This window comes from Pteropus medius, unplaced genomic scaffold (genome assembly GCF_902729225.1).
Source record: "Pteropus medius unplaced genomic scaffold, Ma_sr-lr_union100, whole genome shotgun sequence".
Lineage (NCBI taxonomy): Eukaryota > Metazoa > Chordata > Mammalia > Chiroptera > Pteropodidae > Pteropus > Pteropus medius.
In genome coordinates, this window is record NW_024342471.1 from 303,711 (window position 1) to 330,490 (window position 26,780).

The following is a 26,780-nucleotide window of genomic DNA, read 5'->3' on the forward strand; positions in this document are numbered from 1 at the left end:
AAAGACTGCGGGTTAGGGGTTAGGGGGGATAGGCTGACTGCAGAAGCCCTGGACGCCCAGGTTTTGACTGGAGAGCTTTGCAACTTGCCATTGATGGTAGGATATAAGAGTCTTCCTGCACAGTGAACCTTTTCTTTCTGAAAGGGGGCTGGTGTTCAAGGTCTGGCGGCGTCCCCATCCTTTGGCTCCGGAAGTGGGGTGGGGAAATCTCGGTTCCGGGTGCGGCTGGAAGGCGGGGTTTTCTGTTCTGCGCATGCTTCAGTTCCGTGACTTGCGGTTTCGGTCCCTCGTCTCCGAAAAGCAACCCAGAATCTCATTAAACAGACGGGACCGTAGGACCATTTTGAGCTGATTCTGCGGTTGCAACTTCACCGAGGCCTAGAGAGGAGTTTTACTGAAGGTACTGTCTTGAATAAACATCTTATGAGGTGTTTAAATGATGTAATTATCACGAATTAATAAAACTGTTCTAAACCACAACCACTTCTTTCAGTTCTCTCTACCAAGAGATTAATTATGTAGTGTGGGGACTATATAATAGTGTATTGGCTAAGATGGTACTCCGTATCAACTGTTGGGCTGCAATAGTAAAAAACGAGAGTAGAATTAATTTACTTAATTCAAACTTCTTTAAAAAGCAAATCCTCCTTTACTTTCCATCTTGCCAAAGCAATGGTTCTCAAACAATATCCTACATCAGAATCGCCTGGAAGGCTTGTTACACTGCACAGGGCTGTAGAGTTTCTGATTCAGCCCGACTGGGTTGGGGCCTGACATATTCATTTCTAACAAGTTTCCAGATGAAACTGATGCTGCTGCTCTGGGCCACACTTTAAGAAGCACTGGCCCTTATTTTGCTTAGTTTTATTTGGCCTGTTTAAGGTTCATTCTAGAATATTAAGTTGCCTCTTCATCAAAATTACATTAGCTGCAAGGTGCTAACAGTTACAATAATTATTAAAGTTGCAAATGAATGAATATGTAAATAAAAGATTATGGTTTTAGTATGTAAATTTTGATTCAGTTCTTAGCAACAATTAAGATTCCTTAGATCAAATTGAACAATGATTTTTAACTGAAAAATTGAGTTATATCTTACAGGATTCCCTTATCATATTAACAGAGTTTTGCATTCCAATAGCAAGTTTAATGTCTTTTTACCTATCACCACACTGATGCCAAAAGTAAGCATTTTTGCATTTTAGAAATAAACTGTGGATAAGTCAATGCCAATCCTAGTATTATAAAAGTTTTTTAAATTAAATTAAGGGGTAGGGAAGTGAGCTTGAAAGGGAAGGCAGCCAACATAGGGTGGGTTATAAACCAACTAACACTGTGGCCGAGTGAAGCCTGCAAAGTAGAACATGCACTTAAGGAGTCACCCACCAGAGGAGTGTGGGTTTGGGGATATTTATGCACCAGCTCCCTAAGTCCTTGGTTGAGGGCTGTTCTAGGGAGCCTTGCTTCCACGTTAGCATATTATACTCATGGAGAAGCAGGTACCTAGTTCAAGAGAAAATCCTCCTACAGGTGTAGGCATTTGGACATCAGCTGCTGAACACGTGGTGAGCAGCTTTAAGTGGAAGGTCCTAGATTGAAACCCGGGTCCGACAGGTGTCAAAGCCATTGCTTTCTGAATCATGTCTTACTAATGCTAATTTCTCCACGTGTTCCATGATTAAATGAAATTTTAGATTGAAACCACAAGGTCTTTGGGAATGGCACCTCCTTATATCCTCTCCAGAGCTAGATAAGACCCTTGAAGAATTAGCTATACATTTGACCTTAACGTTCCTTCTTAAAGCCAAAATATTTATAATCAGCTGAAATTCATATTGTGTAGACACTCTGTTTGCTGCCTGCCCCACTCATTTCATAAGCTCTTTTTCGCATGTATGTGCATGATCTAAATGTGGAAGGAAAATGATTCGCAACCTGTTTTGTGTACCAAGTCAAGAGCAAAGACACATACGGTGTAGAAGAAGCAGCTTTAGGCAGAGCTGAGCCAAGAGTGGTTTTATGCAAGTAGTTCTCATTCTTCTGCCTTTTTAATGTGGCATTGTTGCCTCCTCAACCCAAATTCTCGTGGCTTAGGTGTTGCTTTTCTTTGGCAGATAGCTACAAATGAAATTTCAAAATCTAAACATATGTTTGTTCACCTAATGTAATCAATCACCAGAGAACTAAATCTAGACTTTGGAATAAGTCTATTAATAATTGACGAATAACAGAATTGTCAAGATGTAGAAGGCAACACAGGAAGAAAATACAAACAATCTGAGATTGCAGTAACCCATGAACATGTTCACCCGGCTACTGTGTATCAGTGATTATGAACAACATGCTAAATCAGTACTTCAAAAGTCTATATATGACTATTACAGGTCAGGGGCAAATGATCAGGAGACTTTGGCTGATAATATTGCAGCATTTTCCAGGTAAGAAAACTTCTTTATTTTAAAATCATGTTTTAAAATTACCCCAAAACGTTCTATCAAAATAGGATCTTCTAGTTTCAATGTGGAATTTTTCATGTAGATACACGCTTAGTAAAGAGGGGAAAATTCTTGAGGCTGTGAGAAATCTTGAGTTTTTAAATTGTTTTAAATTATTCTAAGCCTGGGACTATCGAACAAGTGACTGAAAAAGCCAACGCTGTTTCCTCACTTGGTATTATGTGGCTAATTAATTTAACTATATTTAAAATAGTGATAAGATCTGATGACCCCATTTTTTTCTCTGAGTATGTCAGTGGGGGTTATGTTTATGGTGTGGGAAACAGCATTACATGCAAGTTAGCCGTCTTCCCTGGTCGAACCAGAACAGATTATTGCCTCAAATATTCCCATCCTGCTAGCTTTTTCCCGTATTATTCATTTTGATTACTGTTGTCTAAATGTTCACTTTAGATTTCATTTTTTCTATATAGCATTAATCTTTCAACTTTGATGTTTCATCTCTATTCCAAAGAGCTTTATCTCTCTTCCCAGGTTAGTTTTCCCTTGACTTTTGTATTTCAAAGTACAGGATGGTGGGTGTCATGATTTACGTTTTCTGCTTATAATAAAAATGAGACGAAATAACTCTAAAGAAGTATTTTATGTCTCAGCAGTACGAAAACAGTTTATTTGCTGTAGTCGTTCAGGCTCATCCATTTTACATTATAGCCATTAGTAAAGCCAGTGAATTTTGTGTGTGCTCATTGATGGTGATAAATTAAAGAAAAAAAGGCAGAAAATATCCAGGGTAAAGAATCTGCATTCTTTCCTGATTTCTTCTTTAGTCTAAAGCAAAATTACTCGAAATCACATTTCCATATGTAAATTAAGAGGAAATAAAACCTTTCTAACCAATTCATTCCCTGGCAAGAAGCATGAATTCACCCGCAAATCAGTGTAGGAGCCTGACAATGGGGTGAAGGTTGGAGCCTCCTCCAGACCCCTTTGGACTTGACTTTGTCTCAGATCTTCTCTAGAAACCAAATGAGCTGAAAAAATGCTGGAAGAGCCATGGGAGGGAAAAGTTGACTAACAGTGGAGAAGCTTAAAATTCTGCATCTTTCCAATCATCAATGTTTTGGGCCCCTTCAAAGTTTTCTGCTCTTGAAATGCCCCTTCTTGGGCCCACGTCTACTCTGTTCACCAGGTAATGTGGTTTGCCTATTAGTAATCTACTGAAGAAGACACCTTAGCCCCAATAGGTGTCTTTAACCAAAGAAATTTCAGGCCTGACAGGCTTATGGGATTGGTGTCTCTTAGCATTCCTTAGATCACAATGCTCATGTGACCACCTGTTCCATTTATGTACAGCCTTCCTCACCCCTTAACCCCCCTTAACTCATGCTAGTTAATTAATTTACCCACACTTATTAAGAATCTCTATGAGCTAGACTATACTGCATGCTGAGGTGAGCCAGACAAAGTTCCTGTCCACAGGAGCTGACATTCCAACGGATACACATGGAACCGGCCTCCATAAGGCTGGTGGGTTGCGCTGATGCAAAACGGACCCAAAACAGTTGGTCCGGTGGAAGCTTCCGAGAAGAGAGCAGAGGGGTGCAGCAAAGCAGATGGATGACCTCTGTAACCCTGGGAATTTGAGAAACTGTGGAATGTAGAAGGCTGTGGTGACTTCCAAGCTATAACCTGGAACATCTCGTGTGAATTACATAGTGCTCCAGTGAGTCTTCTCAGCCTGTGTCTGTACTGAGTGATTAAGGGACAGGACACAGATACTGTGGATAGGTTTATACTGCCACCTATTCACAAACTTCGATCATTCTCATTTGTTCAGCTTTAAAGCGGGGGAAGGGGAGGGAATATATATATTTTCACTTTCTCTGGAGAATGGTTCATGCTATTAACCACTTGAGAAGTTTTTATTGCAACATTAGGGATACTTACCTATCTAACATCTCAGTTCCTCTTTTGTTATGTAAGTTGCTGGATGACCCTTTGTCCCTCACCCTGTGTCATTGAGCTGATCATGTGGAACTAAGAATAGATTTTCTGCCAGGGTTGTGGTGGCTTTGCGTTGATATGATGAAGGGAAATCAGTGTGAAATCTCTTATTCTGATTCAGATGAAGACTGCAGAGAAACAGACCTCAGATAACCTGTTGTGACACAATGACAGGGCATTTTAAACACATTTATGAAATTTATGCACCTCTCCCTTCTACAAGTACAACTGAAGGTCATTCACAGTGACGGTTTTTATCTCTTTGCACTCAACTCTGACAACCACATTTTGGAGTTCTGGGGACATGGGCCACTTATGTAACCCAGTAGTTGCCTGGAGACATTTTTGGGTAAGACTTGGGATTCTAATATTATTGTGCCACCCCTTACTCCAGCAAAAGTCAAATAGTTGGAAACACCCAGAAGAACATAGTTTTCTATTGCAAATAGTCAAATAGTTGGAAACACCCAGAAGAACATAGTTTTCTATTGCAAACATGACAGGGACAGCAATTGTCAGCTTGTTACATTTTACATGGTCTGACCTGATTGGACTCAATTTTAAAAAGAACAGTAATTTGATTTTCTTACACATTAACTCAGTATATCCTTCTTAACCATGGTCTGCACGTATTTTATTATTGGTGGAAAATACTTCTACAATTTAGAAGTTTCATGATATTAGAAAAGGAAGCTATTCTCATTCTTGTTGCATCATTTATTGACAAATATCAGATGGTAAAAGTGATATCATTCTCTCTAATATTTGAGAAACAATATAAACTCACCAGTGGCATTTTCAGCATTCTTCTCATAAGGTGTAAATGTCACAGAATCATTCAGCTAGTTTGCAAAATGGGTAAGTAAGCTGCTTTTTGCTCTCGCTTTATGAAAAGCAGCTAATTGTCTCTTGTTTTTTAAGAATCATATGGGAAGAGATTTCATATCCCAGCTCTATTTTTTTCTTCCTCCTTCTCCTTGTCTCCCTCATCCTCTTCCCCTTTCTTTGTCACCTTCTTCCCCCTCCCCACCTCAAAGCTGTGGCTTCTTTATATACACACTCATACACACACACATGCACACACACTCACCATTTCAAGAGATTCATGGGTCTTCTGAAACCATTAAAAAATGAATGGTAAAATATAAGATTACAAAAGTCCTGGTATATTTTATATACACATATATTTTATATTTTAATGCTTAGAGTAAAAAATAATGTGGAGAAATTGGCACACAATATGATCATCTTATAGAACTTACAAAATATTAATTTGTTGTGTTCAGTCGGTGGGATTCAGTAACAGCGTGTGGCTAAAAAAGCTGGATGATGTGTGTCTTCCTTCAACTGAGTAGCCCCTCTTAGGGAGAGAGTGTATATCGCCTGCTTTTTTAATTAATTAATCTGAGGCCCTTGTTTGCTCTGAAGTGTGGGTCAGAAGCTCTGTTGAAGAGTCTCTGGCTTTACTACCTTTCCCCTACTTCCTTTACTCAGGCATCTTATTTTCCATCCTTTAGAAAAAAACAGTCGAACAGTTTGTTCAGCTGTTATGTCAGTCTTCATATTATTTTTCCAAAGTGGAGGTTTCAGAAGAGCACAGTCAATGGTTATCGTCAGCTTCTATTTTATATAAGATTTGGGCAAAAAACACAAATTGGGAATGGAGCCCAGAGGGGCTTAGGAAACTATTGGAACTATCTGACAAGGTTAGTTGTAATTGCTCTTTGGACTTTTTAGATAACATATATTTCCCCACTCCATTGATTTTATCTAATTTTGCCTAGGAATTGCATTTTGCACATTAGTTGACAAGTCTCTGCAATGTCATCCTCAGAGCAGAAAACAAGGTGTGTGGTGAAGCAAAAGCACACAGTTATTAACGTGATGGTGCCACCATGTGGACAAGTGTAAAGCTACTGCCTGGAGATACTAAGTGTTGAACCTTGCCTTAGAAGCAGGAATTGGACATTTAAAAATGCCCCTTCTGCCTCATAGACAGACACACACACACACACACACAGCTGATGCCTCGAAGCTCTGTGTGTGCTCTTTATAAAAACTTCCATTGTTTCCTCAGCTCTAAGTCAATATTAATGCCTCCCAAGGCCTGCATGCCAGTGGCTGCTATTAAAATCTTTTTCTTTCATTCTAATAATACACTTAGAGATGATTGGTAATAAAAACTCTCTTCAAGGCTTCTGCCTCTCCCCCTTCAAAACAGAGATCAAAGAGTCATGCTGCGAGGGTCAGTGGAGAAAAAAAGACTTCCAGCAGCAGAGCTTGTGGTATGACAGAAAATAATGACAATTATGATGTTCAAAGGAATTACAGAGAAATCACCCAGTAAAACTTCTTTATTATGCTTTTCAGGGGGCTGGATGTTTTTGCTTCATTATGTGAGGAAGGGTTAGATTACAGACCCTTAGCTGTTCCTCAAAGCAACATGAAGACAGAATTTCTTCTTCCGCTACAGGAAGTAGGCTTCAATTAAGACTTTGGAAGTTTGATTTATTTTGGTTATTTCATTACTAAATCACACTTCACTATGTTAACTAAAAATCTTGATCTCTCTGGAAGCAGAGTTAAACCTAGGTAATGAAAGGTAAATACTGGTTAGGTATGTATACTTGTCTTAGTGCTCCTAGCACTCATTAGAAATATAGGGCTGTACTTCCTTCCATTTAAATCAGTTAGTAATGAGGAGAAAAATAATCCCAAATAAATAGGAGATATAAATTTTGCTGAGAGGGAAGAGAACTTGTTCTCCTGTTAAGTTTTACTAGTGAAGTTTTGGTTCTTGGTTTTGGTAGTTTTCTTTGTGATACAAAAGAATCACAGAGAAAGGCATTTAAGATCAATAGTCAAAAATTCTTTAAGTCAAAAACTCCAGTCTCTGCCAAATAACATTTTTGAAGAAAATACTCAAACTGAAAAAGGAAATGATCTTCCTTCATCGTCATACTTTAATGGACAGAATTCAGTTTAAGGATTTTGAAAAAGAAAAAAACATTATAATTTTAAAAGTAATTGCCTGGAGCTAGTCTGACTTTATATACGTACATACACACACACACACACACACACACACACACAATAACAATAGGCAGTAGCCATAGTGTATCTTCTTAAATTAAAATCTAACTTTCATGCCTTTGTATACCCTCCAAGTGGCTTGGAGAAAGTGAAATGAATACTGTGTTCACACAAAAAACTTTAAGCAAATGTTTGTAGTGGCTGTATTTATAATTGCACCAAATTGGAAACATCTCAGATGTCTCTGATCTGGAGAATGGTTAAACAAACTGTGGTACCTTCTTACAGTGGAATATTATTCATCAACCAAAAGGAACAATCTACTGATGCCTGCCACAACGTGGATGAATCTCACATTCACTCTGCCAAGTGAAAGAAGCCAGGCTCAAAAGGCTACATGCTATATGATTCCATTTATGTGATATTGTTGTAAAGTAAATCTATAGGGACCAAAAAAAAAAAAAAAGATCAGTAGTTGTTAGGGGATTGGTGAAGGTCGAGTTTCACTACAATGGGAAATGGGGAATTTTTTCAGTATGGTGAACTGTATTAGATCTTGATTGTTTTGGCGGTTATGGGACTGTACGTTTGTCAAAGCTCACAAACTTTACACTCAAATGGGCAAATCTACTGTATGTTAATTATACCTTATTAAGAACAATGGCTTGAGAAATTCATTATTATCGTATTGCTAACTTTACATCTTAACAAATGTTAAAATGACCGCTTTTCCTTTATCTTTGTAAAGTAAGTTGCTTCATGGGAAAAATACAAGAATATATTCTCTTTTTAATTAAAATGGGAATGCCAAAGCTCTAGCTAAGCTTTTGAAATTTCAAAACTTTTCTTTTTTTTTTTTTTTTTTAATTCTAGATGGAAGCTGTATCCACGGATGCTCAGGAATGTTGCTGAGATAGACCTGTCGACTTCTGTTTTAGGGCAGAGAGTCAGCATGCCAATATGTGTTGGGGCTACCGCCATGCAGTGCATGGCTCATGTGGATGGAGAGCTTGCAACTGTGCGAGGTAGGTAGAAAGTCTTCACCCAGGACAGAAGTGGATACTATTTAGTGACTCACTTACCTGTGTGCATCAAGCAAACACTTCCCTGGCTGTTCTCACACTCACAAAAATTAAGTTCATTGACTCTGCCATCAAAATGCCTGATCTTGCACATCCTGCTTCTCTACTTTCTAGCTGTATGACTCTGGAAAAGATACGTTTTGTGTCTTGGTTTTATCAGGTGTAAAATGGGGATAAAAATAGTACCTCTCTCTTTGGGTTCCTGTGAGGATTAAATGAGTTCACACATATTAAGTGCTTAAAACAGCACCTGGCACAGAGTAGTGCCTCAATAAATTTTAATTATTTTATGAGTGTTAGTATTAACATCTCAGAAAATAGGGGTCTGAAAAATTGACTCACCCAAAGTTATACAGCTAGGTAGTGGCAGAGGTAGGATTCACTCTTGTGGCTACGTTATTTCAAAGCCCTTCCTGCCTCCCCCAAACCTACGTTATTCTCACAATGAAAGAGCAAATGCAGTGACCTGGTTGGTTGTGTTTTCTGCCATGATTTTGGGCCATTCTTCTTTTTTACAGATGGATTATATTCCCAGTCGAGCATTTCCAACTGGGGAGTGATGAGAAATCCAAATATGATGTAAAGAAATTCCTTATTAGGGCTAATTTATTAACTTTCCAGTTTCCTAGCAACTATGAACATTTGAGAGGGTATGCATGATGATCAGTCTCCCTACATTCTGCTTCAGAAACTCATATAAAAGTTGATAATGAATTCTATCTGACTTCTTGATGCTAAGCAGGGCAGGAAATTCAGGGCCAAAGAGCACACATTAAATACTATTTTTAAGCATTTTAGTTCTAAGAAATGAGGACCTTGTAGATTCACTTCCCTCCCTGAAACATCTTCCACAGCATTCTGCCAGGAGGAATATCAGCATGACACATGGTTGCTCTGAACAGACTTAGGTCAGTGCCTGGAGCCTCTTTAATTCTAGCACCACATGCAGATAAGTGGTCTTGGGCCCCAGCCATTTCTTTATGGTAATTCTGAAATATGGGCTGGGAGAATAGAAAAAAAAAGGCGGGGGAGGGGAAGAGAACTACTAAATGGATATCTGTCTATTTATAGTTAAGATAGTAGAGGCGTTCCCAAGCATGCCATAGGCAACAACCATTAAAACAAAAGCAAACAAATCCACATACAAAAACTAAAACTTGCCCGCTCTCAAATTTCTATAAAAAAATGAAAACAAATGGCAAACAAAAGAAAATTGAAAAAATATGACACTGCAAAGGGTTAATGCCCTTTCTGTGTAAATAGCTCTTATATTTGAGTAAGAATACATAACACAAAATAAATGAAAAAATGTAAGCGGAAAAAGACAAATAAGAAATTTATAAATAGACATTAAAATGGCCAATAAACATGAAAAGTATTCAATTTCACTAACAATCAAATAAAAGTCAATTATAGCCATATATTTCATTTTCTGAATATCAAATTAATATTTTAAAATTATACAGTATAATCAGGAAAGAAGGAAATGTACATTTTCAAAACTAATGGAAAAAGTGTAAAATGGAATATTTCTAGAAAATAATTTGGCACTGTGTATCAAAGCTTTAAAAATGTGAATTCTCTGTGATGCTGTAAATTCCTAAAAAAATTTTAGGAATTCGAAGAAAATATTATTTTGAGGAAAAACATTTCTGCAAGAAGATACATGCCTCTGTACTTTTAATATTGCAAAAAGGAGAGTGTATTAAAAATAAGATAATTTTTTAAAAATCAGATCATAGAAAGAATATAGTAGTATAGAGAGATGTGACAATATAATAATTTTTAAAAAGCAGTTACAAACAATAGTAAGGTCCTAACATACATTTATTTTATTTTAGACTAAAGACTAAGAATGCAGACTACATTTTACAAGTATTTATTTATAAACGATGGGATTACTCCTGACTTTATACTCTTATTTTTGGTCCATACTTATAAAATTTCCTTTGATTATTTTATGAGAAGGAAACAATAAAAACTAAATTTAAAAGAGAGAAAAAGGGAAAAAAAAGAACATGAAGAGAATGGAAATGACAGAGAGGAAGTAAAAGAAGGCAGTAAGCAGAGCTCACTTGGTAAAACACCCTGAGCCTGAAAAGTTATACACACACATATATAAAACTTTTTAGTTTGTCTGATTTTTGACAGGTGTCACTGTCCCCATTTTGTGGACAAAGAGCTGGAGTTCCAGAGAAAGCAGGGTTTCATAGCTAGCAAACGACAGGACTTACTCTCCGCCTCACTTCTGATGATGCCAAGATCAGTGCTCCTTATGTGTGGTGGGGGTGGTGTAGAAAGAAAAATAAGAAAGCTTACTTAGAAACTAGGTAGGGCTGCTTTATACAACATGAATTTCTCTGTGCACTTACCATGAGGCATTATTAAATACTTATTGTATCGTAGTATTCCTTTACATTTATTTATCAAACACTTATAAAGCAATTACCATGTTCCAGGCACTATTCTAAGTACAAGTATTAAAGCATTTAATCCTCAGAGCAGCCTCAAGACATAGTACTATTATTAAGTCCATTTTACACATGAGAAACTGAGGCCCACAGCAGATGAATAACTTGCCCAGGGTCACACAATTCATAAATAATAAAGATGGGATTAAGACCCATGCAGTCTGGCTCCAGAGTCTGGGCTCCGATGCATATGTGCAGCCTTTAATTTCCATAAAATCCTATAAAATATCATGAGGGGAAACCCATTAATCTGTGAGTTGTAATCTCCTAAAAGTAATTAATTTATATGCATACAAAACAGGTCCCCCAGAAGAGTGAGATACTTAGTAGACATTGGGATAAGGTGGAACAAGGAAAACAAAGGTGTGGTGACTCTGAGGGAATTGGCAATACCCTCAAGAATCTTAGATCCAGGATCTGGTACCTGTAAGGGCAGTGAAATCACAGTTTATGATTTAGATTTGTGGTAGCAACATCCTTCAAGGATTTCAACATTCTTACCGTTTTCTGTATTCCATGTACCCACCTATGGAGTTGATGGTCTATTTAATATTTAGATTAATGTTGAAATCCAATGGTAATTAGCTCATAACGAAGAGTATCCCTCAATTGGTATGTTTTGGTTGTGGGATGGATCGGCGATGTGGAAGGAAAGGGTGTGTATCTGGAGCAGATGCTGTTGGTGCCTGGGGTGTATTCCCTTGTCACTTACCATTTGTACCAGTACTGGCATCTTTTTGCCGGACATTTTCTCTGGCAACAGAATGACAAATGTCAGGTAGGATGGGTTGGGAGTGTGTTAGTGGGAGGACTGCTCAGCCAATGATATATAAGATCTAGTGAATAAATACCTGAGCTCTCTTTGATGAAGGTAGCTGAAGCATTTCCTTGTACTGTCACCCAGGGTTCCCAAATGGGATTAAGCCCCAATTGCCCTCAAGTTACCTGCCCATTAATACGCCCTTCATTGACTGCCCTCCTACTCCTTCAGTTTACCTTGTCATTCCCCCAAAAAGACTTGAACTTATATCTTTGTCCCATTGTTGGCTTTTGATAGGATGCAAACCAAGACAGTGTCTAACTGAAGATTATATATAGCTGCAGGCAAATTTAAGTAAGAGTGTGAGAATATTCACCTTTGGTAGAGACTGCTTTCTTTGCTCAAAACTCAGTAAATCAATATGGAATTATGCAGCAGATATTTCATTTACTCTGTTGTTTCAAAATATGGAAATTGTCTCAAGCAAACCTGATCCTTGGGGAGATTGTGAAATCTATGGACCTTGTTGTAGAGGGTTTTTTCCTCTACCTCCCTAATTATCTGGCCCTTAATCAAGGTTTCCTATATCCAGGATCTTGGCCTTTAGCTGGAAGGGGCCACGTTCAGAGGACAGGGGTTACTGAGCAGTTCTCTCTGGAGAAAGTATCCCCATCAGCCTAGTCAGTAAGTATGGGTGAGGGTTATTTAAATCCCCAGAGAATGGTCTGGCCTGAATAATTAAAATGAGCATCTAGAAAGTTCTGGAAGTTGCTACAGTACTGTAGTCTCACTTTCACAGTTGGCTCTCCCGACTGGATCACGGAGCTCTGTTTCGAAGATCTTCGGGCCTTTCTTCTCGCTATTGTGGGGCACTTCCTCAATTATAAACTGGGCCCAAGAACAGAGCTCTACTTTTTTACACAGCTACGTGGTTATAAAGTGACCAATGGAGCTACTCTTTTTTCAATTTCAAGATGGCCAAATAAAATACAGGGAGCCAGTTGTATGTGAATTTCAGATAAACAAAAATTATTTATAATTGGGTATCCTGTATGTTTATTTGCTATATCTGGCAGCCCTAGTTAAATAAGAGCTCTTACCGTTAGGGGTTCTTATGAGGATTACATGAGATAAATGCTAGGGAAATCTTCCCAAAATGGCTATGATTTTATTTGCCCCTCAGAATCTGGAGTCCCCCAAATCTTTTTCTTCTACACATGAAAAGCCACTTTCAGAAAAGTATACTCCATTAAGATCTTAGTGGGAATGCAGATTACTTTTTACTAAAGAGACACACACACACACACACACACACACACACACACACACACACACACATTTTTGCTAAACTTTATCCAGGAACCTTAAAAAATGGCTTTAGGGCCAGGCTGATAACAATGTCCAGATAAAAGCATCCAGAGAAGGTTGAAGTTAAGAAGACACCAATGCCAGCTCAGTGGTGGACACTAGCAGACCTGAGATTGCAGGTTCCATCAAAAGGGGGGCAGTTTGACAATCGCCAACTGTTGCCCCAAGGGAGTGAGGATGTGGGATGCCAAATCTTCAAAAATTTTAAGAGAAGCCAGAAACCTTTATTTTTATGTGCAATCTACTGGTTTTTAAATGTTGGCAAATAAATCAAAATTCTCTGAAACACTGTTTGGGGCAAAAAGGTATGGGCCAAAGCAAATACTTTTGTGGGCTACAACTGTCCCATGGGCTGTCCGGCTGGGACATCTGATTTATGTGAAAATTCACCACTAACTAGTTTCACTTCTTGTGGCAGGTCATTTTCACTCTCTAGGATTATGTTTCCTCAGTGATAGAGTGGGCTCTGCTGAAGCAAGATCAGTGATTTGCTTACCATGTCCCAAAGAGGCTGGGGTTGTTCCCAAGGGTCTCAGGAAAATTAGGTGTGTCGCTGAGCACTCAGCGACTTGTGTTGCATGTTGCAGTTCAAAAAAACAGTTCTTTAAAGAAAGAGTTCTGCTTCTAAGACAAAAACAAAGGAAGAAAGGCTCCACATGGGGAAAACTCAAAAAACAAAAACAAAATTCTCAACAGTAGTATTTAAAATTTTATCAAATACAAAAAGAGGTCATTCAAAGTAGAGAACTGACTTTCCTTATATTTCTGAAATCTCATCTCTATTCTCTATCTTCTATCTTTTATGCCAGCTCTTCTGTGTCAGGTGAAGTAAGCATTTGTGTGCCTTCGACTTTCATTTCTCATAGCTACATTCTTGGAATAGAGGAGAGCAAGCAGATAGGCATTTATCTCTGGATCTTCCTGAAAATACAAATAGATGTTTAATAAATGCTACATAAAATTTAAAAAGTGATAGTCCGTGGAAAATGATGATAGCCAACATTCGTTTAGCCATTAATGTGTGCCGGGCAATTTGAATTTATTAACTCATCTGTCCCTGACCACCATCTTACAGTGTGTGATCCCGAAGCTGTAAGGATCTTTCTCCAGCTCCTGTGGATGTGGAAATCGAGGCTTGGAGAGGTTAAGTACTTTCCCCACCGTTATCGATAATGTGCGCAAGGCTGTCTGTAATATCCTGGTCAGTTACTGATATATCCAATGTCATTAACTGCAGCAAATGCTATGCTATAGTCTTAGAGTATTAACTGTGAATGTTCTATGTTTTTACAGTTTTCTTCCTTCAGTTTTGAGAGGATGGAAGGAATAAGCTAAAGAATATGAAACTCATTGGGAAACGTGAAACTTTTGCAAAATTCAGGAGCAGAAATTAAGGGGTTTGAATTTTAAACAAATGAAAATTAAAACTCTTAGAACTCTTAAGCTAGAAAAAAAAAACTGGAAAACACCGAGTGGAGAGCAGTGTGCCATGCATCGTGTTACGAATAAGAGATTTATTGCAGTAGATGATTTAGTCAGCATTTTAATAATTGACAATTATAATATTTAAGCAGCCATATAAATGCTTCTACTTATAATGGCACATTCATTTGAAACTATTAGATTGTGTTTTTTTTTATATTTTAAGTTTTATCTTTCATATAAGCAAGGATGAATATAAAATAATTTCTATAAATAATTAAAATATTGAAGGACAAAGCAACAATAAAAATAAACGCTAGCAGTGTATAAAAGAAGTGGTCTTATTAGGTTAAATTTCTGTCTTGCCAGATAAGTAGAGCGCCTGTAACTTCTCAAAGAACCAATGAATAAAATGCCTACTATTCACTGAGGCTTTTAGGACATTATCGTAGAAATCTCTCTGGTTTTACACATAGCGGCTGTAATAAAATTTTATTTCATCCTCCATGGAACTATATTAGTTATTTTGCTCCATTTAAACATGGAAAGTGAAAAAGAAAGAGAAAAAGATTAAATATTCATTTATCCTTTTGCTTCTGACTTGTTATATGGACAAGTGCCACATGAGGGAGTGCTGGGACCTCAAATAGAGAAAAATTAAAACTCACCTAATGTGTTCCAGGAATGCTCAGCATATTAGCAAATTCTTATTAAACTGTCAAAAGAAAAAAAAAAGTTTTTAAAAGAAATTCCTGCCCCTGGATGCAATTAGAGGCTACCACACAGGATTCGATGGACCATAAAACCATTAAATCTAAACACTTTCTTTTTGAGCCTAAAAGGCCAGAACATTCCGAAGTGAAGTTTCGGGACCGAGCTGTGACTTGACCGCCTATTAAGGTGCAGGTGGAACAGATTGCAGAGTAGCACAAAGAGTCATACAGACCCCAAAGAACTGAATTAGAGTGTAGGCGAGAGCTTTAGCTGTTGAATTTTCTGGATTTTCCGAGATTAAGTGATCAACCTTAACATTGAGTGAAAGACCATTCAGCAAGAAAAATTGTCACTTCCTTTGCTCCAGACCCAAACGATGTATTTTTGAAAGCTTTATTGATTTATATATCTATATGTTCTACTAGGTGACTGAGTAGATATACGTTTCAGCATAACTATGAGGAAAATATCCCCATTATTCTTGATTTTACCTAAATCCAGGAAAAGCACCCAATTTGCTTTAAATGAAACTTTTACTCTTTCTGAAGTGAGTGTCTTTTATGCACCAGGAGCTTGAACTTTACATTCCTATCATTAATCCTCACAGCAGACCTTCAAGGTGATTATCGTTTATCATTTTCCTCACACTGACATGAAAGAGGACACCCTTGACCAAGGTCTAGAGCTGGTCAATGGTTAAGACAGGGTTTGAGTATTTAACTTTGGAGTCCAACCCAGTTATTTGTCTCTGTTTATTATTTCATCCATTTTTACTAAAATGAAACAAAAGTAGGAAGGAATAAAAGAAAGGACAGTTCACTCAAACCTTTTCCAAATTATATCAGTTAAACATTGGAAAGGTAATACCTCTTTGTATCATTGTAGTAAAAAAAAAAAAAATCAATTTACACCTTTTCTCACCTTTATTTTCAACCTACTTCAGCTGTTTTATGTTTTGAGCCTTCTTTTCCAGCAATCAAAAGTCAATGGATGTGCTCTTTCTGCATAGACTCGTGCACATTACGTATACATATACACGTACATGTATATATATTAAAAATTACGGACTTTACAAATATGCATAGATGTATTATATATAATGTATAATTCATATCTAACATTTTTTAAAAGATAGATTGTGTTTATTTTTTTAAATTTTTTATTTTATTTTATTTTTTAGGCAAGGCAACCCTTGGTTGACCTCACAGATTGCAAGGACCTTGTCAGCTTACAAGCCCTTATTTTTTAAATTTTTTAAATTTTACGCCTGTAGCACCTGATTTTCCTAGGTGGTCTTCCATCCAAGTACTAACTAGGCCCGACCCTGCTTAGCTTCCGAGATCAGACGAGATTGGGCTTGTTCAGGGTGGCATGGCTGTAGAGAGATTCAGGGTATAAATCACTTTGCAATGAGACAAACTTCAAATCAAAAATAGCTATTAAATTAGATTCTAGCTATGTAAAAGACCAACATTATATGTTATGATTTCTAAGATATTGCACAATAATTTAAGCTATTGGGCAGCTTTCTTGAGAGCATGAGATTGCTTATTCTCGAAATATTAGTGTTCCTGATGACTTAAAGTGTGACAGTGAGAAATCAGAAGCTCACGTGTATCCCAATGCTGAGGTTGTTAAACTGAGGGAAGTTGATCAAAGTCATCATGTGCAAACTTGATATTTCTTGAAACCCTTTTAAAAGGCATCTTACTTGTAGGGTGGTCTCCATGCGATCTGCCAGTTATGCCCGGACCAGACAACTCAATAAAATGGCAGAATAATAACCTGGAATCATTACAGTACAGCTAATATTTTAGTCTATTGCAGAGTTCTGCCCCAGAGATAAAGTGGAAGCAAGGAAGGGGAACTAAGATGTCATTGGGACTAACCGTTCCTTGAAAATATTCAGTAAAAAAAGAGTTCTTGCGATGTAGCGACAACATGATCACTTATGACTTTATTGCTCCAAATTCAGACAAGGGACCATCATGAAAGCACTAGAAAGTTGAAGTCTAGTTTCTTGGCCTTAATTGGCAGTGTTTAAATTGGTTAAGTTCCCCAAATAGTAAATTAAGATTTGTTTGACCGTTCCTAAATATTTCAAGCATAATTGTAGTGCAAGGTTTGTTCTTTTCGATTATTGACTTCAGAACATTCTTTTTCAGAGTAATCTCAGTGGTAATTTTAGACAGTTATAGCATAATGTTAATTGTGTCTTTAACAAACCTGTATCATGAAAGTTCCTGTGCAAAGAAAGGTTAACACAGTCAATGAATGTGAGGGTGCACATTTATGCCAACATTTCAGGGTATAAGATCCTGAGTTTAGAACCACACAACTGTTTGGTACTTTGTCATTGCATATTTTCCCCATTACATAATGACTTCCTGAACAGATGACAGAATGCATTTTCTTAACAAAATTTCAGCACAGCTGTTTTGGTGACTCAGTTTTACAGGAGCTTTTTAATCAAATGCACCTTAAAAAAACTTTAGGCCCTTTGAATATATTACCCCTTTTCCTTCAAACACATAAGTTTGGAAACTTAACTCACCTTCTCCCTAAAAGAGAGCTATTTTCAAAGAAATCATTTGGACCCAAAGTGGCACATTGCTTCATTGTTCTGGGTATGTGATTTGTCTCACATGAATTTATGTTCCAAATAATAGACATCTGCTCCCACTGATAACTAACATATTTTCCTCTGATGCTGTCGTAGTGGCTGTGGATGAACATCATTCTCAACTACATTATAATCCCCTTCCTTGTCAATCCTGCCATGGTGAACTTTAGTTTTACTTGATGATTCAGCGTCTTATTTATTTGTGTAAGACTGTTGGACCCGACATTAAACATTTGGAAGCTATTTTATAATTGGTAAATTGTGCCTTCTCAGCTTTGAGTAACCTCTCTCTCATCTTCCTTATCTTCAGCCATTTTATTTTTGTCATTTTTTTTTTTTTTGCTTCTAATCTAAAATCTAGGAAGCTGGGCAAATCCTAGATAAGCAACCTTTTAAAATACATCTGATAATATTTAAGTGTGCCGAGGGACTGTTACTATAGTACAATTTAATGCCTTGACTTTAAAACTGGTAAGAGATGAATGTGGCAAAAGTACCTGCGCCTCTCTCCAGAGGGACACCAGTGGAAAAGAAAGACAGATTCATCATCAGGATGTGACTGGCAGTTGGCAAGCTAGGCACCAGCCACTACCCATCCTACTAAAAGAGACATCTGAAAAATGCAAAGGAAAAGGCTTGCAGAAATGACTGAGTCAGTGGGTTGTAGATTAACCACACCCTATAGATTTCTGAATGGTCTTCTGGAAACTTGTTACACCTACAAGAGAAAGGATCTGTAAATAGATAGGACTGATGGTCTGGAAATTCCTTTCCCCTTGTAACCCCCACCTGAAACTCCCTCTCGACCATCCTGAGTCAGGAAGTGCACGTAGACCCTCAGACAAGGAATCACATGCCCCTTGCATGGAACACTAGCGGGGTATATAAGCTGTGAAATCTAACCAGAATGAGCTCATGCCTTTTGCCTCACGAGCTCCGCCAGCGTAATAAACTCTCCTTCCTCTAACAAAGTTGTCTGAGAGTCCACATTCCTCTGACAGATGTCGCTTCCTGCAACACTACCACCACTGATACGTTTCTCCCTCCCATTTTCTAGAAGGTCCTGTCTTTACTCAGGTCATCAGATAGCTCTCATTAACTTGGATGAGTCTTTGTGAAAGAAAACATCTACCTTGTTCTCAAATTACAGTTCACGAAACAAAAGCATCAGTAACATTGGAGAGCTTGTTAGAAAAGCAGAACCTCAGGTCTCACCTTAGACTTACTGAGTCAGAATCTGAATTTTATCAACATCCTCACGTGATTCCTGTGCACATCAAGGCCTGAGAAGCACTGGAAAGAGGCTGGAATGAAAGTTCCTGGTGCTTCCTAGTCAAAGGCATCATCGTTCAAATCCTCAAAGATAAAAGAGTGTTAGATATAGCATTCCCATCTGAAGACCCTCTAAGATCTGAGAGCCAGCTGATTTCAGGACAACTGCCTGAAATGTAGCAGGAAGTAAGAAGCAGACTAGATAAATGAGAGAGGTGTGTACAAAGTAGTTGTCGATTAAGGAACTGGGATGGGCAGGCTTAGTGTCAGTCTCTTAAAACTTAAATCAATAGTAGTTTTCCTATCTTCTCTCTTCCATGTCCACATTTCCTTGATCAGAAATAAACATTCCATTAAGGCTTGGGGTAAAGTGAAACCCTGCCAACATCTAGAAGCACAATTGGATTTCTTAGCCGTAGGAAGGATTCTGCCAGTTCATGGTGTTTTGCAGAGTTATTTACCTGCTCTAGCCCATTTAAATCACTGTACACTGGAGCTTCGGATTTGTATCAGACCCAGAGGTGGCTGCATTTATGTCTGATAGGAGTTGATGTAAACTTCTGTAGTGGATTACAGGTTCCATAGCATAGAAAACTGAGTAAACTCTCTATTGAATGGCGGTTTGGGATTGCTGAACTGCACTGGATCTTATGCCAGATTATTAATGCAGTTTAATGCCTTGCTGCATTTCCCTACCCTAGGGCATGCGATGTAACTCTAATAAGAAACTTTATTGTGAGTGGGACTGAGGGTAGTTTTTACTCTGTTAAACATACACCAACATTTCCCACTTGCCCATAGCCCCTTTCAGAATGGGGGAGAGGAGTTACGGGTGATAGTTAACAATGGCATTAATCTCATTTATTTCCATGTAATTATACTTATGATTGTATTGCACATGAAAGAGTTATTGAGTCAGCTTCAATTCCAACCCTTTGAATGAGTGACGTCCACAATGTCCTGTCCTCAACAGCCCTGCTCAGCTCCTGTAGATACATGCCTATGGCTTGTTCTCTGCTCTTCCCCAGTAACTGTTTGAATGCTTTCTGACCTGGGATTCTCACCTTTCAGCACTCTCACTTGTTTCATCTTAGACTTTCCTCCTAAGGTTTGCAAAGTAAAAGAAAGAAAAAAAGAATAAGAAAATGCATCAGTGGTTTAACCATTGCCTTCTGCTGTACATTGCGAGGGTCCAATGTACATGTGCTCTGATCCATGGCATTGCCATAACCAAACACCTAAGAAATGTGAGTGCCTCAGTGGGGAAACGAAAGGGTAGGGAACAAAAAAAGTAGTGAGAATTTAAATTTTTTTCTTTCAGGTATTATTGTTTGATGGATGGACTAGGCAAATACTGACAGCCCTTTAGATCTACCCTGCAGTTCCTTCCATGGAAATCTCTAGACAAATAATGGGTGGGGGAAAAAGGTGGGGAAAGGCATTCTTTTAATTACAATTCTTAGATTATTTGCTGTTGTCTTGGCCTTGGTTTTTCAATGGAATGTGTACCCTGGGAAAGTAGAAATTATCTCCTTTGATATTCTCTCCCTGTATAGGACCTATCAGGGAGTTCCTTGGCCTGGAAAAAATTACTTTGTTTTCTCAGAGCTTTCTTCCTTCGGATAGGGTAGTAAGCATTTCACACTGTATTTGCAAGAGAAAAGAAGAATGGGTGTCTTGAGCATCAAAACCATTGTAGAGGAAAGCTGAATGTGGAGAAGATTATAAATAATGATGTTGAGAAATCCAGGTCCTTGGCAAAATAGGGAAAATTTTAAAAGCTTTCCGGAACTTCTTTTTCCAAATAGTATTAGGCATTCTCTCACATAACCCTTTACAGTTGCATGGCTTCAGAGTTTACACAGAAAATGTTCACGAACATTGTCTTAGTGGACTATTTGGCAATGCTGTGAATAGACAGGGCAGCATCTGTGTTTATAGCTGTTTTGCAGACAAAATGTACCTTGTGGATGGAAAGGCTAGGACTGTAGTCCAGGCTTTCTGAGTCTCAATCCATTATATCCTATTGTCTTTCTGAGATAAAGATATTACCTCCTGGGTTATACATATGGCTCACCTTTGATGCTTTAATGCCTGAGACCTTACTGGAGTCTCTTTTAGTGATGATGTGTGTTATGCATTTTTCTTATATCGCTAGCATAACATATTACTGTTACCTCTAATAAAGAAGAGAAAGAAATGTCAAATACAATCTGAATATGTCATGTAGAGCATTAAAAGTTTAGGTATCTATCTTCAAAGTTATATTTTAGGGATGACAAAAGAAGGGATGAGTGAAGTATGGAAACTAAGAAAATAGAGTCCTGTCATATGGGATCAATGTTTACTGGACTGTATAAGCTCTTGGATATGCCATCCATGATACATAGACTTAGATCAACATTAGGGTCCTTTATCATGGGCAAGAGCCAGGTCTTGCCTTTATAGTAATATCACCTCAGAGCCGATCTCCAATTTACCAGCAGTTGCAAAAATGCAAATTGCATCAGTCTTCTGTTACTGCCCCACAAATTTAGAACAGGACCCCATGCAAGCTGACTCCTGTCATTGGAAAAATAGAATGTTCTGCTTTTCAGAACAGGAGGTCAGAGTTTCATTGTAGAAAATGAATAAGGAGAGAAAACAGACTTCAGAAAACATTAGTGCTTTCAAACACTGGACTAGGATAACTGTCATTAGAATTTCTGAACAAAGTCTGACAATGCTAGATCATTTATAAAATTTAAAAACTTGTCATTTTTGTTCCAAAAGAGTGACGTGAGTTAGAAGGGTATATGTTTATGTGTCAAACAAAGATGCTATTGGAAATATTTAGCAACCAGTACAGTGCAGCACTTTGACCAATTAGAAGAGATGCTCAGATGCTGTCTCTGGAGCTGTAACAGGGTTCCCAATGTCCCCAGCTCTGCCAGGCATTAACGTTGAAATTGCTGGATTTGGGAGGATGGGTCCAGGGAATCCTTGGGAAGAGACGGGAGTGATGACACATTGAAGGAACTCTGGAGGGGGTTATTTGCTTCAGAGCCACGGTAATTTACCTATTGGAATTCAAGTATTTCAATATCTTAACAAGCAGAATAGTCATTCTGATATGTACCAACTTAATCTTAGATCTACCCTTAGGCAAATTTATGGTTATCTATCCAAATGGCTCTTGCAAACTGCTGGGCTCCCTTGTCTCATTTTAACATAAAGGTGTTCTGAAAACAATGGATGTATTCAGCAATAATTTTCCTGTATCACAGCAAATAATCGCAAGTGAATGGGAATCACAGTGATCAGTAATATATGTTCCAAGGAGCATGAAGCCTTCTAAGTTTCCCTTCTGTTTTCTTCTGGGAGTAATATCTTAGCCTCGACTCATAGTATGTCAGCACAGACTCTGATATCCCCCCTGCATCCAGGGAGAGAGTCTCATTAAATTCATTAAATCGCCAAATATTTATTGAATGCCTACAACCGGAATGAGCTATAACTTAAAATTTTCAGGGGTCTTCATTCAAAATTTCATGATTTTGAAATGATTTAGTGTGATTTAGTCATTGGAAAATAAATATTTAACAGCAATAACATCAAGAGCCATTAGTATCAGAGCCGAAGGACTCAGGAAATAGATGGCCTGGCCTGGCCTTGCTTTTCTCTGGACATATATACGAAGAGATCTGGGCAAAATGTTTGAGGACTGACATCCCCTCCAAGTTTTATGGTTTAGGTGAAATAGATATGACTGATGCATTGGTGTGTATAGCATTTTAACAGCCTGTATGGAATGTCTAGATATTTCTTATGAATTAAAGGAGATCTTTTTGAGGATTTTTGATCCTTACTGGCGGAGCTGCTACTTGCTTCCATGATGCCTTTTTATAAGCTACAAAATGGTGCCTTATCATCTGACGATCCTTTTAACAGGACCACTTTGTGTAAACCACACTCTGCACCTGTAGTATATGGCAGGCCTTTCCCACTGATTTCCAAGTTTCCATGCCTTCCCAGACCTGTTGGCATGATAGTGTCCCTCAGGCCTGTGGCAACCCTGCTCCCTCGGGTGTCATGGCCTTGAGGCTTGGAGGAGTGCATTTACCTGTGTTTGATAGCAGGAGAGTCTTTTGGGCATCTGGGAGTTCTAGAAAGATCATTGCTCTGGGGGAGTGGTCAGATATGCCGGGTTCTTCTGCCACTCTGCTGCCCATCTCTGTGAGACCTTTGTTAAGTCACACCATCCTCAGGACATAATTTCTTTATGGGAAATTGATGGTTAGGCGATTCTGACCGAACAATCAGTGTCCCCCTGGTGTTCCTGTCTAACAGCAGTGGATGGCCTGGAGCTAACTTCCGTATTTACAGATCTTAATGAAAATCAGACAATGGTCCAGATGTTCATATGTGTTATTACTTAATAAAATGTGGTTTGTTGAACAACATTTTGCCAGCCATGAGTCCCTATGAGAGAAAGTCTAAAAGGAATACTCAGAGAGAACAGATTAGTGACCGGTAGATAATCTCTGGGTCGATATAATCTCCAGATAAGCTTCTTTATCTGGGCTATGACCTGAAGAACAGGGATGGAAAACACCTTCAAAGGCATAGAAAAAGTAACATTTATCAAAAAACAAAATCCATTTTACTGCTATTTGAACTTAGCATTTTACTATCAAAGGATAATGCTACTAGTTAAAAGTCAAAATATAGTCTAAGACTAGCAGTGTCACCCAGAGCTGGTTGGAAAGATAAGTTCTTGGTCTCCAACTCAGATTTACCCAATCAGAAACTCCGGGGGTGGGTTTTACAATCTGTGTTTTCACAAGCACTCCAGGAGATTTGGCTGTCCGCTAAAGTTTGAGAAGGATGGAAGCTTTTTAACTTCTCAAAGTTGCTTTATAAACTAAATATCACTTGATTCTCATCATCACCTTATGAGTGTCACTTAGACAACTACTTTTACTCCCATTTAGTATATGGTGGACACACAAAGTCGAATGACCCAGGATCATATAGTCAGTTTTATATATTAATTATTTATCTCTTGGCATGTTTGGTATATGGCATATAAACATTGTATCAGTTTCTCTCTGCTAAAGCTGACCCCAATTTTACTACCTGTTTTTGGACGAAAGCTTAAACCTATGTTCTTTCAAATTCTCTAAGTGGTTAGATCTACCTAATTTTTCATCTGTTTGCTCATTTTTTGATATCTTGCTCAAAAGGATGTAAGGAAACTGCTGTCTAATTGGGATGTCTAGCATATCTATTTTATAAAGTTTTAAAATACCACATAAATAGAATACAACTTTAACAAAATTTTTAAAGATAAATTTCAAAAGTTAAAAAGGAAGAAAAAATTTAATACCCACAATTCTCCCACATATCATTAGTAATTAATTTGTTTAGGTTCATATACCAATAATCACATTTGTACAAATGTGGAGTCATTTTGTAGACTTTTTTGCTTCCTTAATTTATCTTGAACATCTTTTTTATTTTCATTAATATTCTCTTATACCTATAATAGTCAGAAACAGAATATATAATATATAGAGAGAAAGAGAGAGAGGAAGGATTATCTATCGATCATTATCTATCTATCTGTCTATCATCTATCATTATCATCTATCTGTCTATGTCTAGTGGGCTATTTAGGAATTAGCTCACACAGTTCTGGAGGCTGGCAAGTCCAAAATCTTCAGGGTAAGCTGGCAGGATGGAGACCCAGGGATGAGTTGATGTTGCAATTCAAGTCTGAAGACACTACTGATAGAAGTCCCTCTTCCTCAGGGAAGGTCAGTCTTTTCCTTAAGGCTTCAACTGATAGGATGAGGCCCATCCAGAGTATGGAGGATAATCTTCCTTACTCAAAATTTACTAGTTCAAATGTTAATTTCATTTATAAATACCTTTACAACAACATTTAGACATTTTTGAGCAAATATTTGGGTATCGATCACGGCCTAGCTAAGTCGACACATAAAATTAATCATCACAAATATATTACCTTTAATAGATGTGTACATTTCATTTTATATATGAACTACATTTCATCCAGTCTCTTAAGGTTGGATATTCAGATTGTTCCCAACTTTTTCACCTTACATATAGCATATCTTTGGCTATTTATCTCATTTTTGTCTTCAAGATCAATTCACAGAGTGTGGAAAAGAATGCGCATTTCTAACTTTATAAAGATTTGACTTCTTATTGCCAAATTGCCCTTGTAGATTTCTTTACCCTTTGAACTACAACCGAAGTTTTTGAAGTGGGGAAAATGCCAGGCTCGCCTTGATCTTCCTTCTCTTCCTCAGCCTGCAGGTCACTGGGAACCGGCATGATGCTGAGTTCCTGGGCTACCTCCTCAATTGAAGAAGTGGCAGAAGCTGCTTACGAGGCACTTCGCTGGATGCAACTGTACATCTACAAGGATCGTGAAGTTACCAAGCATCTAGTGCAGCGGGCTGAGCGGATGGGCTATAAGGCCATATTCGTGACAGTGGACACACCTTACCTGGGCAACCGCATCGATGACGTGCGTAACAGGTTCAAGCTGCCACCCCACTTCAGGTAACCATAGCTCTCCGATCCCCTGAGTCCCTGAGATGGTTTTCTAATTCTCTTTGCTCTGGTCATGAGCCTGCTCCAAGTGGGAGCCCTGGGGAGTTACATCTTCACAGAATGTTGATCCTGAAGTATGGTTGAAAGGGACCTTGTCTAGGAATGATAAGATGTGGGTTCTAGAGATAGTGTCATTGTCAAATATCCACCTAATCTCCAGCAAGTCACACCCCTTTTGTGGATGTCACATACTCAAGAAATAAAACAGAAATAGGAATTGCCCACATACATATAAAAGTCAAATGAATTTATGAACCAGAGTACATTAAGAATTTTTATAAGTATGAATTGCCATATAGATGGAAGATACTTAATATAGCCCAAACAACAGTTTTATTGTGATCCTAATACCCTAGTTCTGTTGAAATCAAAGAGCCACTTTTTAACTTTATTTTTCATTGTATTTTGAAGAACTATAGCTAGGAAGACTGAAGAAAGCTTAAAGAGTAGAGACAGAAGAAGCTGCATATTTGATCCCTCATCTTCTACCTCTTCTTTCAGCAATATTTCTCTTTAATTGTGGATCAAAATTCATTCATTCATTTATTTAGTGGTTCATTCATTCACTCATCTTAGCAAAAACAATATATCAAGTAATCTGTAATTGAACTATGATAGTTTTTTTAGGTCATTCAACTTGACCATTAGCAGGGAAGTCTCCTTTTTCCTGGGATAATTTAGGAGTAGAGTCATCTTGAGTCAAAGCTGGGAATTCAGTGGAATTTACTGAGAAAAACCCCAATCTCCCTAACATAAAAACCTCTTTTTCCTTTTGATTTTTCCTTCCCCCTAAATCTGCTCTTAGTTTTTTCATACTAATGTGTGACTAATCTGTGATAACCTTCAGAGCTAAAAGTATTTGAACAGGAATCAAAATCTTAGTTTCAACAGAAGACATTTTGATGATGGTATTTCACAGCATACATGGGAGTATATGAAATGACGAGGGAT

The 26,780-nt window shown here is 38.0% G+C and overlaps 1 protein-coding gene and 1 pseudogene across 1 annotated transcript in view; one reads left to right on the forward strand and one right to left on the reverse strand.

Annotated features, from left to right (window-relative positions):
* The first annotated feature begins 2,247 nt into the window (after positions 1-2,247).
* Positions 2,248-26,780, forward strand: part of HAO1 (hydroxyacid oxidase 1) — a 48,983-nt gene continuing 24,450 nt past the window's right edge. Inside the window, exons 1-3 of the mRNA XM_039863741.1 lie at positions 2,248-2,438; positions 8,367-8,518; positions 25,523-25,778. Of these exons, the coding sequence (XP_039719675.1) occupies positions 2,296-2,438; positions 8,367-8,518; positions 25,523-25,778 (551 nt within the window). The 5' untranslated portion in view covers positions 2,248-2,295. The remainder of the gene's footprint in view (positions 2,439-8,366; positions 8,519-25,522; positions 25,779-26,780) is intronic.
* Positions 16,575-16,693, reverse strand: LOC120604197 (uncharacterized; annotated as a pseudogene).